General features: G+C 43.8%; 1 protein-coding gene across 1 annotated transcript in view; it reads left to right on the forward strand.

The window, feature by feature from the left end:
• Window positions 1–14,687, forward strand: part of CSMD3 (CUB and Sushi multiple domains 3) — a 3,006,114-nt gene that overhangs the window by 2,771,737 nt on the left and 219,690 nt on the right. The window contains exon 57 of the mRNA XM_078686868.1: window positions 1,727–1,900. Within this exon, the coding sequence (XP_078542994.1) occupies window positions 1,727–1,900 (174 nt within the window). The remainder of the gene's footprint in view (window positions 1–1,726; window positions 1,901–14,687) is intronic.

Here is a 14,687-nt window from a genome sequence, read left to right on the forward strand (position 1 = left end):
CGAAGCGTAACGTAACCCTGGGCAAAGCACTACGCTACGCTCGTGTAGTTTGCGCTACTTCGCACTACGCAAACTGCACGTAGCACAGTGCAAATACGCGTAGCCTAGTGCAGCGGTTATTTTTTGATTGCTCGCGGTCCTCAACGTCAAGTTGGCGACCGCGAGCAAGCAAAATGGCATCCCTGCAAGACTTTTTCCTCGTTCGCGATCAGCAACATCAAGTTCCTGATAGCGAGCGTGGAAAATAAACCTCCAAGCAAGATTCTCAATACGGGGAGGTCAGGTTTCTCATTGCGAGTGGTCTCGTATGCTCGCAACCGCTCGCGATGAGAAACTACCAGTCTGCGTTGATAAAGCTGCTGCTCGAGTAAAAATCTACTTGAGCGGCAGAAAACTACAGCTCGCACTGTGCAAGATGCCGTTTTCAATGATTGCATAGTGCCGGATGCTTGTCCGCACTGTGCAATCATTGAAAACAGCATCTTGCACAGTGCGAACAGGGTACTACGCAGTTCGCGTAGTGCTACGCGTAGCTCACGTAGTGCGAAGTGCACTGTGCGTAGCTTCGCGTAGCGCTACTTCGCAAACTACGCCCAGCCCTAGCGTAAAGAACATTTTATGGCCAAAAGAACAAAAGATAGATGGGAAAGGAACAAAGGAAATGGTAAAATAATTGCATACTATGGTTTACCTCCTGCGTTGTATGGTTCCCATTCCTATCTATGTTTTGTTGTAAAACCCGCAGCACAATTATATTTTGCTAAGACTTCGTTTCAATTAAATCCCTTTAATGTTGGGTTATCCATCAAATCTATATTCACTAAACTATGGGGCATATTATCAAGAAACGGCGTTAACATTATCGCCGCTTTAGCTGCAGAAAACTGCAGCTAAAGTGGCGATATTGGGCTTGATAATATGCCCTTGTGAATTCCAATAGAAGCCCATGTTCTGGTGTGAACATGGGCTTCTATGGGAATTCTCTATGGCATATTATCAAGCCCATTATCGCCGTTTTAGTGGCAGTTTCCTGCCGCTAAAGCGGCGAAAATGTTAACGCCGTGCTTGATAATATGCCCCTATATTCCCTCATGTCCCTATGATGGAAAGTCAAATCAATAGACCCTTTATATTTGTTTAGCTCAGCCTTTAACACAATATGTTTTATTTAAACATTCACCACAGGATTAACAATTGCAAATTCCAGCCCCATATTCATTATGTTTTACTTAAATATTTAGCATCTACTGGCTTAAATTGCTGATAGGATCAATAGAGACAGTACAGCTACAAAGGGAATCTCTGAAAATAATTTGTAATTATTGTCCAATGAATCTAAGAAGGATAACCTGATCTATTTAGCACCATATATATTAATATTTTTGAGAAAGGCACATTTGAGAGTATTTAGGATTTTAATGGCTAGTCATAATACATTTTAAAGAGTTTTACCACAGGATGCATTATAATAATTTTAAATGAAATTAAATTCTGGATGATATGCTGCTTGACTAGAACAATAAGTTACTCTTAGATTTTATTGTAATTAAAACAACTGTGGATAGGTATATCTGAAGTATTGCAATCACATTTTGTAAAGGAAATAGATTATTTTTATTAACTTTTATGCATTTCTAATGCAAAATAAAGTTGATAATGAATGAATATATATATATATAATGTATGTATTTTATTAATCAGCTAAGCAATTGTTTTTAATTCCTAGTGATTGACTGTGGTCATCCTGGTGTACCACCAAATGCAAATATGGTTGGTGAAAAATTTACATTTGGATCCACTGTTCGCTTTTCTTGCACTGGAAGGAGAACTTTAATAGGCCACTCAACACGCACCTGTCAGCTGAATGGGCACTGGAGTGGATCTTTGCCTCACTGTTCTGGTAAGATTCTTTTGCTTATATTTACAATGACTGTGATTAATCTCTTCACTTTTATAGATGTTCAGATAGAGTTGTTTTTTGTTGCATGCTGGTGAATGTCAATCCTGTGGGTGGCTGGTAAGACACTGAAAAGTTTATGGTTTGGGAAAATCATGAATATCTGCTGGGTTATGGTGGTGAGTTAAAGTAGTTTAAGATAAGGGAAAAGGAGAGTGGTCTTAATACCCTATCATTGTCAAATTCAATGCATGTTGACAGTATAATGAATAGTTGTTTTGTTTGAAGGTATTAAAAGTGGCTGACAGGACTTGCGAGCCCAGGGTACCGAGCAAACATTTAGTCCTTTTTGGTTACGTTTTAAGTGCTGCAGCTTTGTTGGAAACTGAAGAGGTAATCATGGATAACAGATCAGAGGTTATTTTATTAATGTTCAATATAGAATGACTTTAAATTATGCTTTTAGGATTGTAGGGCTCATAATAGGTCATAGTTTGCAAAGTACGAGGGTCAATATAGGGGAGAGGATGAAGGCTTATGGCTAGAGCGGTCGACCTCGAAGCTTGGGAACCAGATTCGAGCCTCAGCAGCGACGTTCAACATCCTGTGATTCTGGGCAAATCACTTAATCTCCTTGTGCCCAACAAAAATGAATGTGTCCATCTATAACAAAACTGGTGCTCATGTTTAGCGCTCTGATACCCAAAGTCTCGGGTCTAGTTTGCGCTATATAAAACTCTAAAAAAAAAGAAAAAAACTATTTTCAGTAATGGGAGAGCTGTCATGTTTCGAATAATCAAAGAACATTTATGATCAACATGTTAACTACTTTCAAAAGGAAAATGAGTACATCTGCTGAGAGGAAGTAGAGAGGGCTGACTCATGGAATCAAAGCATTTACTATGTTGATGGTGAATGAGTGCTTCTCTTGGTTCTTTCTGCACTGCTCTGGCCTCTTTCTGTGCCCCTGTTGCCTCTTTCTGCAACTCTGTTGCTTCTTTTTGCACTTCTATTGCCCTTTTCTGTACCTCTCGTGCTTCTTTCTGCACCTCACCTGCCTCTTTCAGAAACTCTGTTGCTTTTATCTGCAGATTTCTTGCCTCCTTCTGCACCTCGCTTGCAACTTTCAGGACCTCTGTTGCTTTTTTCTGCAGATCTCATGCCTCTTTCTGCACTCCTCTTATCTCTTTCTGCACCTCTCTTGCCTCTTTCTGCACCTTGGTTCCCTGTTTCTGCACCTTTCCTGCCTGTTTCTGCACATTACTTGCCTCTTTCTGTACCTCTGTTACCTCTTTCTGCACCCTTCGCGCCTCTTTCAGCACCTCTGTTTGTTCTTTCTGCACTGCTCTTCTTTTTTCTGCACTAATAGAGTTGTTCTTTTTGACATGCTGGTGATTGTCAATCCTATGGGTGGATGGTAATACACTGAACAGTTTATGGTTTGGGATAATCATGAATATCAGCTGGTTTATGGTGGTGCCAGAGTTAAAGTTAATTTAAGATATGGGAAGAGGAGAGTGGTCTTAATACTCTATCATTGTCAAATTCCATGCATGATGACAGTATATTGAATGAAGGTTTTGTTTGGAAAGGAATTCAAAGTGCCTGACAGAGCTAGCGAGCCCAGGGGGCCAGGCAGGACTGGACTGGCTACCGGGCGTTTTTGTGTGCTGCCAAGCTGGGGGCTAATTTCTCTGTGGTGGGGGCTTATTTCGTTGATGGGGACCTGCGTGCGCTTTGAAATAAAAAGAGCAAAACGAATTTCGTTTTGCACACGCAGGTCCCCATCAACAAAATCAGCCCCCAGCTCGGCAGCACACACAACTGCCCCGTAGCCAGTCCGGCCCTGGCGCCAGGCACACATTTAGTACTTTTTGGTTACGATTTCCATGCTGCAGCTTTGTCGGAAACTGAAGAGGTAATCATACATAACAAATCAGAGGTTATTTTATTAATGTTCAGTATAGAATGACTTTTAATTATGCCTTTAGGATTGTAGGGCTCATAATTGGTCATAGTTTGCAAAGTATGAGGGTCAATAAAGGGAAGAGGATATAGCTTTAGGACTAGAGTGGTCGACCTCGAAGCTGGGGAACCGGGTTCGAGCCTCGGCAGCGACGCTCAACATCCTGTGATTCTGAGCAAATCACTTAATCTCCCTGTGCCCAAAAAAATGAATATGTCCATCTGTAACAAAACTGGTGCTCATGTAAAGTGCTCTGATACCCGAACTCTAGTTCGCGCTATATGAAACTCCCAAAAATATCTTTAGTAATGGGAGAGCTGTCATGTTTCGAATAATCAAAGAACATTTATGATAAAAATATTGACTATGTTCAGAAGGAAAATGAGTGCATATGCTGAGAGGAAGTAGAGAGGGCTGACTCATGGAATCAAAAGCATTTACTATTTTGAGGGTGAATGAGAGTGCTCTTGATTCTTTCTGCACTAATCTTGCCTCTTTCTGCATATCTCTTGCCTCTTTGAGCGCCTCTTTTACTTCTTTCTGCACTTCTCTCTCCTCTTTCTGCACCCCTTTTGCCTCTTTATGCACCTCTGTTGCTACTTTTTGTACTTCTTTTGCCCTTTTCTGCACCACTGTTGCTTCTTTCTGCACCTCAACTGCCTCTTTCAGCACCTCTGTGTGGCTTTTTTCTGCAGATCTCTGGCCTCCTTCTGCACCTCACTTGCGTCTTTCACCACCTCTGTTGCTTTTTTCTGCAGATCTCTTGCCCCTTTCTGCACCCCTCTTATCTCTTTCTGCACCTCTCTTGCCTCTTTTGGCACCCCTGTTCCCTGTTTCTGCACCTTTACTGCCTGTTTCTGCACGTTTCTTGCCTCTTTCAGTACCTGTTACCTCTTTCTGCACTTCTGTTGGTTCGTTCTGCACTTCTCTTGCTTCTTTCTCCCCCTCTGTTGCTTCTTTCAGCAATTCTCTTCATTCTTTCTTCACCCCTGGCCTCTTTCTGTATCTCCCTTGCCTCTTTGTGCACAGCTCCTACCTTTTTCTGAACACCTCTTGCATATTTTTGCATCTCTGTTGGCTCTTTCTACACTGTTCATGCTTCTTTCTGCACCTCACTTGTCTCTTTCTGCACTTCTCTTGCTTCTTTCTACAGCTCTGTTGCGTCTTTCAGCAATTCTATTGCCTCTTTCTACACTTCTCTTCCTTCTTTTTGCACCCCTCCTGCCTCTTTCTGTACCTCTGTTGCCTCTTTGTGCATTTCTCCTACCTATTTCCACACCCCTCTTGCCTCTTTTTGCACCTGTTGGTTCTTTCTGCACTGCTCTTGCGTCTTTCTGCACCTTACTTGCCTCTTTCTGCACTTCTCTTGCTTCTATCTACACCTCTGTTGCTTCTTTCAGAAATTCTCTTAGCTCTTTCTGTACTTCCCTTGCTTGTTTCTGCACCTCTCTTGTGTCTTGCGGCCCGGCCCTCTGTTGCCTTTTCCTGCATTTCACTTGCTTCTTTCGGCACCTCTGTTAATTATTTCTGCACCCCTCCTGCCTCTTTCTGCACCCCTCTTCCCTATTTGTGCAGCTCTCTTTCCTCTTTGTACAACTCTCTTCCCGCACCACTCTTGCCTTTTTCAGCACCTCTGTTGGTTCTTTCTGCACTGCTCTTGCTTCTTTATGCACCTCACTTGCCTCTTTCTACCTTTCTCTTGCTTCTTTCTACACCTCTGTTGCTTCTTTCAGCAATTCTCTTGCCTCTTTCTGCACTTCTCTTCCTTCTTTTTTCACCCCTTCTGCTTCTTTATGTACCTCTCGTGCCTCTTTGTGCACCTCTCCTACCTCTTTCTGCACCCCTCTTGCCTCTTTTTGCGCCTCTGTTGGTTCTTTCTGGACTGCTCTTGCTTCTTTCTGCACATCACTTGCCTCTTTCTGCACTGTTCTTGCTTCTTCCTACATGCCTGTTACTTCTTTCATCAATTCTCTTGCCTCTTTCTGCACTTCTCTTTCTTCTTTTTGCACCCCTCTTGCCTTTTTCTTTACCTCTCTTGCTTCTTTGTGCACCACTCCTACCTGTTTCTGCACCCCTTTTGCTTCTTTTTGTACCTCTGTTGGTTCTTTCTGCACTGCTTTTGCTTCTTTTTGTACCTCAACTGCTTCTTTCTGTACTTCTCTTGCTTCTTTCTACACCTCTGTTGCTTCTTTCAGCAATTCTCTTGCTTTTTTCAGCACTTCCCTTCCTTCTTTTTGCACTCCTCTGCCTCTTTCTGTACCTCTCTTGCCTCTTTGTGCACCTCTCCTACCTCCTTTTGCACCCCTCTTGTCTCTTTTTGCACCTCAGTTGGTTCTTTCTGCACTGCTCTTCCTTCTGTACCTCACTTGCCTCTTTCTGCACTTCTTTTGCTTCTTCCTAAACCTCTGTTGCTTCTTTCATCAATTCTCTTAGCTCTTTCTGTATGTCTCTTGCTTATTTCTGCACCTCTCTTGCCTCTTTTTGCACCCCTCTTCCCTATTTGTGCAACTCTTTTGTCTCTTTCTACACCTCTATTCCCTTTTTCTGCACCACCCTTGCCTGTTTCTGTACCTCTGTTGCTTCTTTATACACTTCTCTTGCCTTTTTCTGCACCCTTCGTGCCTCTTTCAGCATCTGTTGTTTCATTCTGCACTTCTCTTCCTTTGTTCTGCACCCCTTGTGCTTCCTTTTGCACCTCTGGTGTTCTTTCTGCACTTCTCTTGGTTCTTTCTGCACTGCTCTTGTCCCTTTCTGTGTCCCCCTTGCCTCTTTGACCACCTCTTTTGCTTCTTTCTGCACCTCACCTACCTCTTTCAGCACCTCTGTTGCTTTTTATCTGCATATCTCTTGCCACCTTCTCCACCTCACTTGCATCTTTGTGCCGATCTGTTGCTTTTTTTTTGCAGATCTCTTGCCCCTTTCTGTACCCCTCCTGCCTCTTTCTGCAACTCTCTTGCCTCTTTCTACATCCCTGTTCCCTGTTTCTGCACATTTCCTGCCTGTTTCTGCACCACTCTTGCCTCTTTCGGAACCTCTGTTGGTTCTTTCTACACTTTTCTTTCCTCTTTCTGCACCCTTAGTGCCACTTTCAGTACATCTGTTGCTTGTTTCTGCACTTCTCTTCCTTTTTCTGCACCCCTCGTGCTTCTTTCAGCACCTCTGTTGCTTCTTTCTGCACTCCACTTCCTTCTTTCTGCACCTCTTGTGCCTCCTTCTGCACCTCTGTTGCCTCTTTCAGCACCTCTGTTGGTTCTTTCTGCACAGCTCTTGCTTCTTTCTGCACGTCACTTGCCTCTTTCTACACTACTCTTGCCTCTTTCTATACCTCTGTTGCTTCTTTCAGCAATTCTCTTACCTTTTTCTGCGCTTGTCTTCCTTCTTCTTGTACCCCTCCTACCTTTTTCTGTACCTCTCTTGCCTCTTTGTGCACCTCTCCTAACTCTTTCTGCACTCCTCTTGCTTCTTTCTACACTTATGTTGCTTCTTCAGAAATTCATTTGCCTCTTTCTTCACTTCTCTTCCTTCTTTTTACACCCCTCCTGCCTCTTTATGTACCTCTCTTGGGTCTTTGTGCACCTCTGTTGGTTCTTTCTGCACAGCTCTTGCTTCTTTCTGCACCTCACTTGCCTCTTTCTGTACTTCTCTTGCTTCTTTCTAAACCTCTGTTACTTCTTTCAGCAATTCTCTTGCCTCTTTTGGCACTTCTCTTGCTTGTTTCTGCACCTCGCTTGCCTCTTTCTGCACCCCTCTTCCCTTTTTGTGCAACTCTCTTGCCTCTTTCTACACCTCTCTTCCCTCTTTCTGCAGCACTCTTGCCTCTTTCTGTACCTCAGTTGCTTCTTTTGTGCACTTCTCTTCCTTCTTTCTGCAACTCTCATGCCTCCTTTTGCACCTCTGTTGCTTCTTTTTTGTACTTTTCTTGGTTCTTTTTGCACTGCTCTTGCAGCATCCCTCTTACCTCTTTCTGCAACTCTCTTGCTTCTTTCTGCACCTCACTTGCCTCTTTCACCACCTCTGTTGCTTGTTTCGGCAGATCTCTTACCTCTTTCTGCACCTCACTTGCGTCTTTCAGCACCTCTGTTGCTTTTTTCTGCAGATCTCTTGCCCCTTTCTGCACCCTTCTTTTCTCTTTCTGTACATTTCCTGCCTCTTTCTGCAGCCCTGTTCCCTGTTTGTGCACCTTTCCTGCCTCTTTCTGCACTTCTCTTGCTGTTTCTTTACCCTTCTCGCTTCTTTCAGCACCTCTGTTGCTTCTTTCAGCAATTCTCTTACCTCTTCCTGCACTTCTCTTCCTTCTTTCCACACCATTCTAGCCTCTTTCTGTACCTCTCTTGCCTCTTTGTGCACCCCTCATACCGTTTTCTACACCCCTTTTGCCTCTTTTTGCACCTCTGTTGGTTCTTTCTGCACTTCTCTTGCTTCTTTCTACACCTCCTTTGCTTCTTTCAGCAATTCTCTTAGCTCTTTTTGCACTTCTGTTGCTTCTTTCTACACATCTTTTGTGTCTTCCTGCACCTCTGTTGCCTCTTTCTTCAGTTTGCTTTCGTGTTTCTGCACCTCTCTTGCCTCTTTCTGCACCTCTGTTAATTCTTTCTGAAACCCTTCTGCCTCTTTCTGCACCCATATTCCCTATTAGTGCAACTGTCTTTCCTCTTTCTACACCTCTCTTCCCTCTTTCAGCACCTCTGTTGCTTCTTTCTGCACTCTTCTTTCTTTTTTCTGCACCCCTTGTGCCTCCTTCTGCACTTCTGTTGTCTCGTTCATCACCTGTGTTGGTTCTTTCTGCACTGCTCTTGCTTCTTTCTGCACCTCACTTGCCTCTTTCTGCACTTCTCTTACCTCTTTATGCACCTCTCCTACCTTTTGTCTGCACCCCTTTTGCCTCTTTTTGCACCTCTGTTGGTTATTTTGGCACTGCACTTGCATCTTTCTGCACCTCAGTTGCCTCTTTCTGTACTTCTCTTGCTTCTTTCTAAACCTCTGTTGCTTCTTTCAGCAATTCTCTTGCCTCTTTTTGCACTTCTTTTCCTTCTTTCTGCACCACTCCAGCCTCTTTCTGTACCTCTGTTGCCTCTGTGTGCACCCCTCTTACCCTTTTGTGCACCCCTTTGCCTCTTTCAGCACTCTGTTGCTTTTTTCTGCACTTCTCTTCCATATTTCTGTACCCCTCTTGCCTCTTCCTGTAGTTCTTTTGCCTCTTTCTGCACCTCTCTTGCTTCTTTCTGCACCTCACTTGCCTCTTATAGCACCTCTGCTGCTATTTTCTGCAGATCTATTGCCTCTTTCTGCACTTCTCTTGCCTCTATCTGCACCCTTCGTACCTCTTTCAGCACCTCTGTTGCATCTTTCTGCACTCCTCTCCCTTTTTTCTTCAGCCCTCGTGGCTCTTTTTGCACCTCAGTTGGTTCTTTCTGCACTGCTTCTGCTTCTTTCTGCACCTCCCCTGTCTCTTTCTGCACCTCTCTTGCTTCTTTCTAAACCTCTCTTGCTTTTTTCAGCAATTCTCCTGCCTCTTTCTGTACTTCTTTTCCTTATTTCTGCACCCCTCTGGCCTCTTTCTGTACCTCTCGTTGCCTCTGTGTGTACCCCTCGTACCCTTTTCTATACCCCTTTTGCCTCTTTCAGCACCTCTGTTGCTTTTGTCTGAATTTTTCTTTCATCTTTCTACACCCCTCTTGCCTCTTCCTGTAGTTCCATTGCCTTTTTCTGCACTTCTCTTCCTTATTTTTGCACCCCTCCAGCCTCTTTCCGTACCTCTATTGCCTCTATGTGCACCCCTCTTGCCTTTTTCTGCACCCATTTTGCCTCTTTTAGCATCTCTGTTACTTCTTTCTGAACTTCTCTTCCATCTTTCTGTACCCCTCTTGCCTCTTCCATTAGTTCTATTGCCTCTTGTTGCACCTCTCTTGCTTCTTTCTCCACCTCACTTGCCTCTTTGAGCACCTCTGTTGCTTTTTTTCTGCAGATCTAATGTCTCTTTCTGCACCTCACTTGCCTCTTTCTGCACTTCTCTTACCTCTTTATGCACCTCTCCTACCTTTTGTCTGCACCCCTTTTGCCTCTTTTTGCACCTCTGTTGGTTATTTTGGCACTGCACTTGCATCTTTCTGCACCTCAGTTGCCTCTTTCTGTACTTCTCTTGCTTCTTTCTAAACCTCTGTTGCTTCTTTCAGCAATTCTCTTGCCTCTTTTTGCACTTCTTTTCCTTCTTTCTGCACCACTCCAGCCTCTTTCTGTACCTCTGTTGCCTCTGTGTGCACCCCTCTTACCCTTTTGTGCACCCCTTTGCCTCTTTCAGCACTCTGTTGCTTTTTTCTGCACTTCTCTTCCATATTTCTGTACCCCTCTTGCCTCTTCCTGTAGTTCTTTTGCCTCTTTCTGCACCTCTCTTGCTTCTTTCTGCACCTCACTTGCCTCTTATAGCACCTCTGCTGCTATTTTCTGCAGATCTATTGCCTCTTTCTGCACTTCTCTTGCCTCTATCTGCACCCTTCGTACCTCTTTCAGCACCTCTGTTGCATCTTTCTGCACTCCTCTCCCTTTTTTCTTCAGCCCTCGTGGCTCTTTTTGCACCTCAGTTGGTTCTTTCTGCACTGCTTCTGCTTCTTTCTGCACCTCCCCTGTCTCTTTCTGCACCTCTCTTGCTTCTTTCTAAACCTCTCTTGCTTTTTTCAGCAATTCTCCTGCCTCTTTCTGTACTTCTTTTCCTTATTTCTGCACCCCTCTGGCCTCTTTCTGTACCTCTCGTTGCCTCTGTGTGTACCCCTCGTACCCTTTTCTATACCCCTTTTGCCTCTTTCAGCACCTCTGTTGCTTTTGTCTGAATTTTTCTTTCATCTTTCTACACCCCTCTTGCCTCTTCCTGTAGTTCCATTGCCTTTTTCTGCACTTCTCTTCCTTATTTTTGCACCCCTCCAGCCTCTTTCCGTACCTCTATTGCCTCTATGTGCACCCCTCTTGCCTTTTTCTGCACCCATTTTGCCTCTTTTAGCATCTCTGTTACTTCTTTCTGAACTTCTCTTCCATCTTTCTGTACCCCTCTTGCCTCTTCCATTAGTTCTATTGCCTCTTGTTGCACCTCTCTTGCTTCTTTCTCCACCTCACTTGCCTCTTTGAGCACCTCTGTTGCTTTTTTTCTGCAGATCTAATGTCTCTTTCTGCACCTCTGTTGCTTTTTTTCTACACCCCGGTTCCCTTTTTCTGCACCCCTCTTCCCTATTTGTCCAACTCTCTTGCCTCTTTCTACTCCTCTCTTCCCTCTTTCTGTACCACTCTTGCCTCTTTCTGTACCTCTGTTGCTTCTTTCTGTACTTATCTTGCCTCCATCTGTACCCTTTGTACCTCTTTCAGCACCTCTGTTGCTTCTTTCTGCACTTCTCTTCCTTCTTTCTGCACCCATTGTGCTTCTTTCAGCACCTCTTTTGCTTCTTTCTGCACTCTTCTTCCTTCTTTCTGCACTCCTCCTGCCTTCTTCTGCACCTGTGTTGCCTTGTTCAGCACATGTGTTGGTTCTTTCTGCACTGCTCCTGCTTCTTTCTGCACCTCTGTTGCTTCTTTCAGGAATTCTCTTGCTTCTTTCTGCATTTCATTTCGCTTGCTTGTTTCTGTACCTCTCTTGTGTCCTTCTGTACCTCTGTTACCTCTTTCTGCCCTTCACTTGCTTCTTTCTGCACCTCTCTTGCCTCTTTTTGCACCTCTGTTGGTTCTTTCTGCACTGCTCTTACTTCTTTCTGCTCCTAACTTGCCTCACTCTGCACCCCTGTTCCCTGTTTCTGCACCTTTCCTGCCTGTTTATGCACCTTTCTTGCCTTTTTCTGCACCTCTGATTTAGAGGTAGTTTTAATCCCCCTGCCTTATTATATACTAGGGCCTTACAGGGGAGATCATGCCAATCACAGGGATACCCCAACCCATAGTGCACCCTAGTGTATGTAGGTGTTTTCATTGTATTCTAATTGTCTTTCAGCATAGCACTGGCTTCGGGCCTGGTTAGTCAGTTACCACCAGTACCAGTCAGTAAAAAGTTGGGGTCACAGGATGACTTTGAAACAATGCCTCTTTCTGCACCTCTGTCAGTTCGTTCTGCATAACTCTTACTTCTTTCTGCACTTTTCTTTGTCTTTCTGGACTTCTGTTGTCTCTTTCTGCTTTTCTTTTTCTTCTTTCTGTGCCTTTCTTCCTTTCTTCACATGCCCTACCTCTGTAGGCATAGTTAGAAATTAGCATTTAAAAAACCTTTGAAAATCACTGAAAAAACCATAGGTTTCAGGGACGTTATAGTTAGAAATTAGCATTTAAAAAAACATAGCAATTCACTGATAAACCCACAGGTTTCAGGGATGTTATAGTAAGTTGAACATTTCACTCATACAAAACCAGAGAAATTTGGCCGTTATAGTTAGTTGAGCTAACTATAACGTGCGCCCCCGTAATGCACTGCTGATGACGTCATATATTACATCATTCCTGATATGGTCAGTGACATCACTGATGACATCTCAAATGACATCATCGACATGATTATCTGATGCACTTCCTCACACCCTCATAAAACCTTTGATACACGCACTCTAAAATACAGACTACCATTTTCGAAACCATAGACACACCAATACCAGTTACTACATTCCCACTCACTGATTCCTAGGTCTATACACACATCCACTCATTCATCCATACAGTCACTCATACATGCAGTCACTTAGCAATACAGCATTATCATTTGCACTCATACACCTATACAGACACTCACACATCGCCACTCATCTATAGAGTTACTCACACACCTAGTCAATCACGCAAAGAATAATTCACACTCCCATTTAGTCACCTATACAGCTATGCACACACCACCTCATCTCACTTATTCATACTTACTCTCTTATACAATCACTGATACAAGCACACACTCATCCATACAGCGACTCTCACAGTCACTCACTCTCACATGTAGAGATTTATTACTCCAACACTCACATATACTACCTTTGACATATGTAGTTACTCACACATGTTCCATTGAGACATCCATTCACTCACCAACACACCCATACACACACTCACACACCCATACAGCCCTTCACTGATACATTATTGAACCCATACACCCAGTGAAATACCCACTCACACATCTATCCACAGTCATACACCCACCACACAGACACTCAGGCACCCATACAGACACTTAGACAACCAATCAATAACCCATATAGATACTAATGTAGCTACTCACCAACCCATGCAGTCGCTTACCCATCAACTGAGAAACTAGTACAGCCATTTACACAGTTTCTCACTAACCCATGCATTCAGTAAGACTTATTTAATCACTCACTTATACAGTCAATCATGCACTTACTAAATCATCTATTCAGACACTCATACACCCACTCATACTTCAATACACCTTGCCATATATATATTAACATATTAAAACTTTCCAAGAACACAGTCACAGGATGATGTCATCAGTGATGACATTTGAGATGTCATCAGTGATGTCACTGACTATATAATGAATGATGTAATATGTGACATCATCAGCAGTGCATTGTGGGGGCATGAGTTATAGTTAGCTCAACCAACTATAACAGCCACATTTCTCTGGTTTTGTACGAATGAATTTAGGCCCAGATCCCTGTACTGGGGTGAATGTATGATATTGTTCTGCATTCTGTCCATCAGTTGTTGTTTTTATATTTGTCACCCCGAGTTGCATGGGTATGCCCAGACGTAAGTCCCGTGCTCTCCATGCCACTGGAGTCAAGCTATTCTGGCTGATGAGGTGTGAAATCCCGAAACCGGTCCTAATTGGATGTTTCCGGTCCAGTGAGGACCTGGCTTGGCAGTTCAGGCTGGACTGTTCCTATGAGGCACAGAGTCAAGACTGATTTACATTTGGCCAGTTCTAAACTGGGGTGGCATGGTGAGCAAAAAAATGATGGATTTAACCCTGATCTCTTGACTAGGGTAAATGTTTTGATTTGTTCTGCATTCCATCCATCAATTGTGTGTCTTTTGCTTTCTCACTTCAAAGCTATGTAGGCTGACTGGGCCTCAAGTTTTCACTCCCTGAGGGACAGTTCTACTCTTTCTGTGGTGGATCCTCTCCTCCCATTAGCTTTAGACAGGACCCCAGTTCCTGAGTAATTGGACAGTTGTTCATCCTCTTCCTCCTGGGGGTGGAGGGGTCAACCTCCCCCTGCCCTTCCATCTCTGGTGCTTCATCAGTCCCAGAGGATGTCTCTGCTAGCTTGACCTCTGGCCAGGCTACAAGTGACTTCACCAGCAGAGTGGAGTTTACCTCCCAGGGCTACTGAACTCTCGTCATTGAGGTCAGCGGACTTATTTAGGTTTAACCAAAAAGTTGCCCAAAAGTTCCAAATCATTCATAACTTCTTCTGAAAGGTCCTTTGAGGGTCCAGAACACTAGCCAATGGTCCAGAAGGTCTGATTAGCCTCTTGGGGATTTGAACTACAGTTCCCACAACGTACCTGGTCAAATCCAGTACAGTTCAGGTGAAGCTGGTCCGCTAGTCATAGCAAATGCTTATATACTGGGGACAGAGATGTTGAATATAAGTCAGAACTGGAAAGGTTCAAAGAAGATATACAGGTCATGACTGACTTATACCAGAAGACTTATTCATCCTAATGGGAGACTTGCACCACAAATTAGACCCCTGCAGAGTTGATCCATGGTGTAAAGAGATCCGTTCCTCATATATTATAAACACTACCAGCTTCCCTAACGTTGATCTCGCAGCACGAGATATGGACTAGGGAAATTTCTGGGATCAACGGGCCTAGTCTGCTATAAATGGA

Source organism: Lissotriton helveticus, chromosome 4_1 (genome assembly GCF_964261635.1).
Source record: "Lissotriton helveticus chromosome 4_1, aLisHel1.1, whole genome shotgun sequence".
NCBI lineage: Eukaryota > Metazoa > Chordata > Amphibia > Caudata > Salamandridae > Lissotriton > Lissotriton helveticus.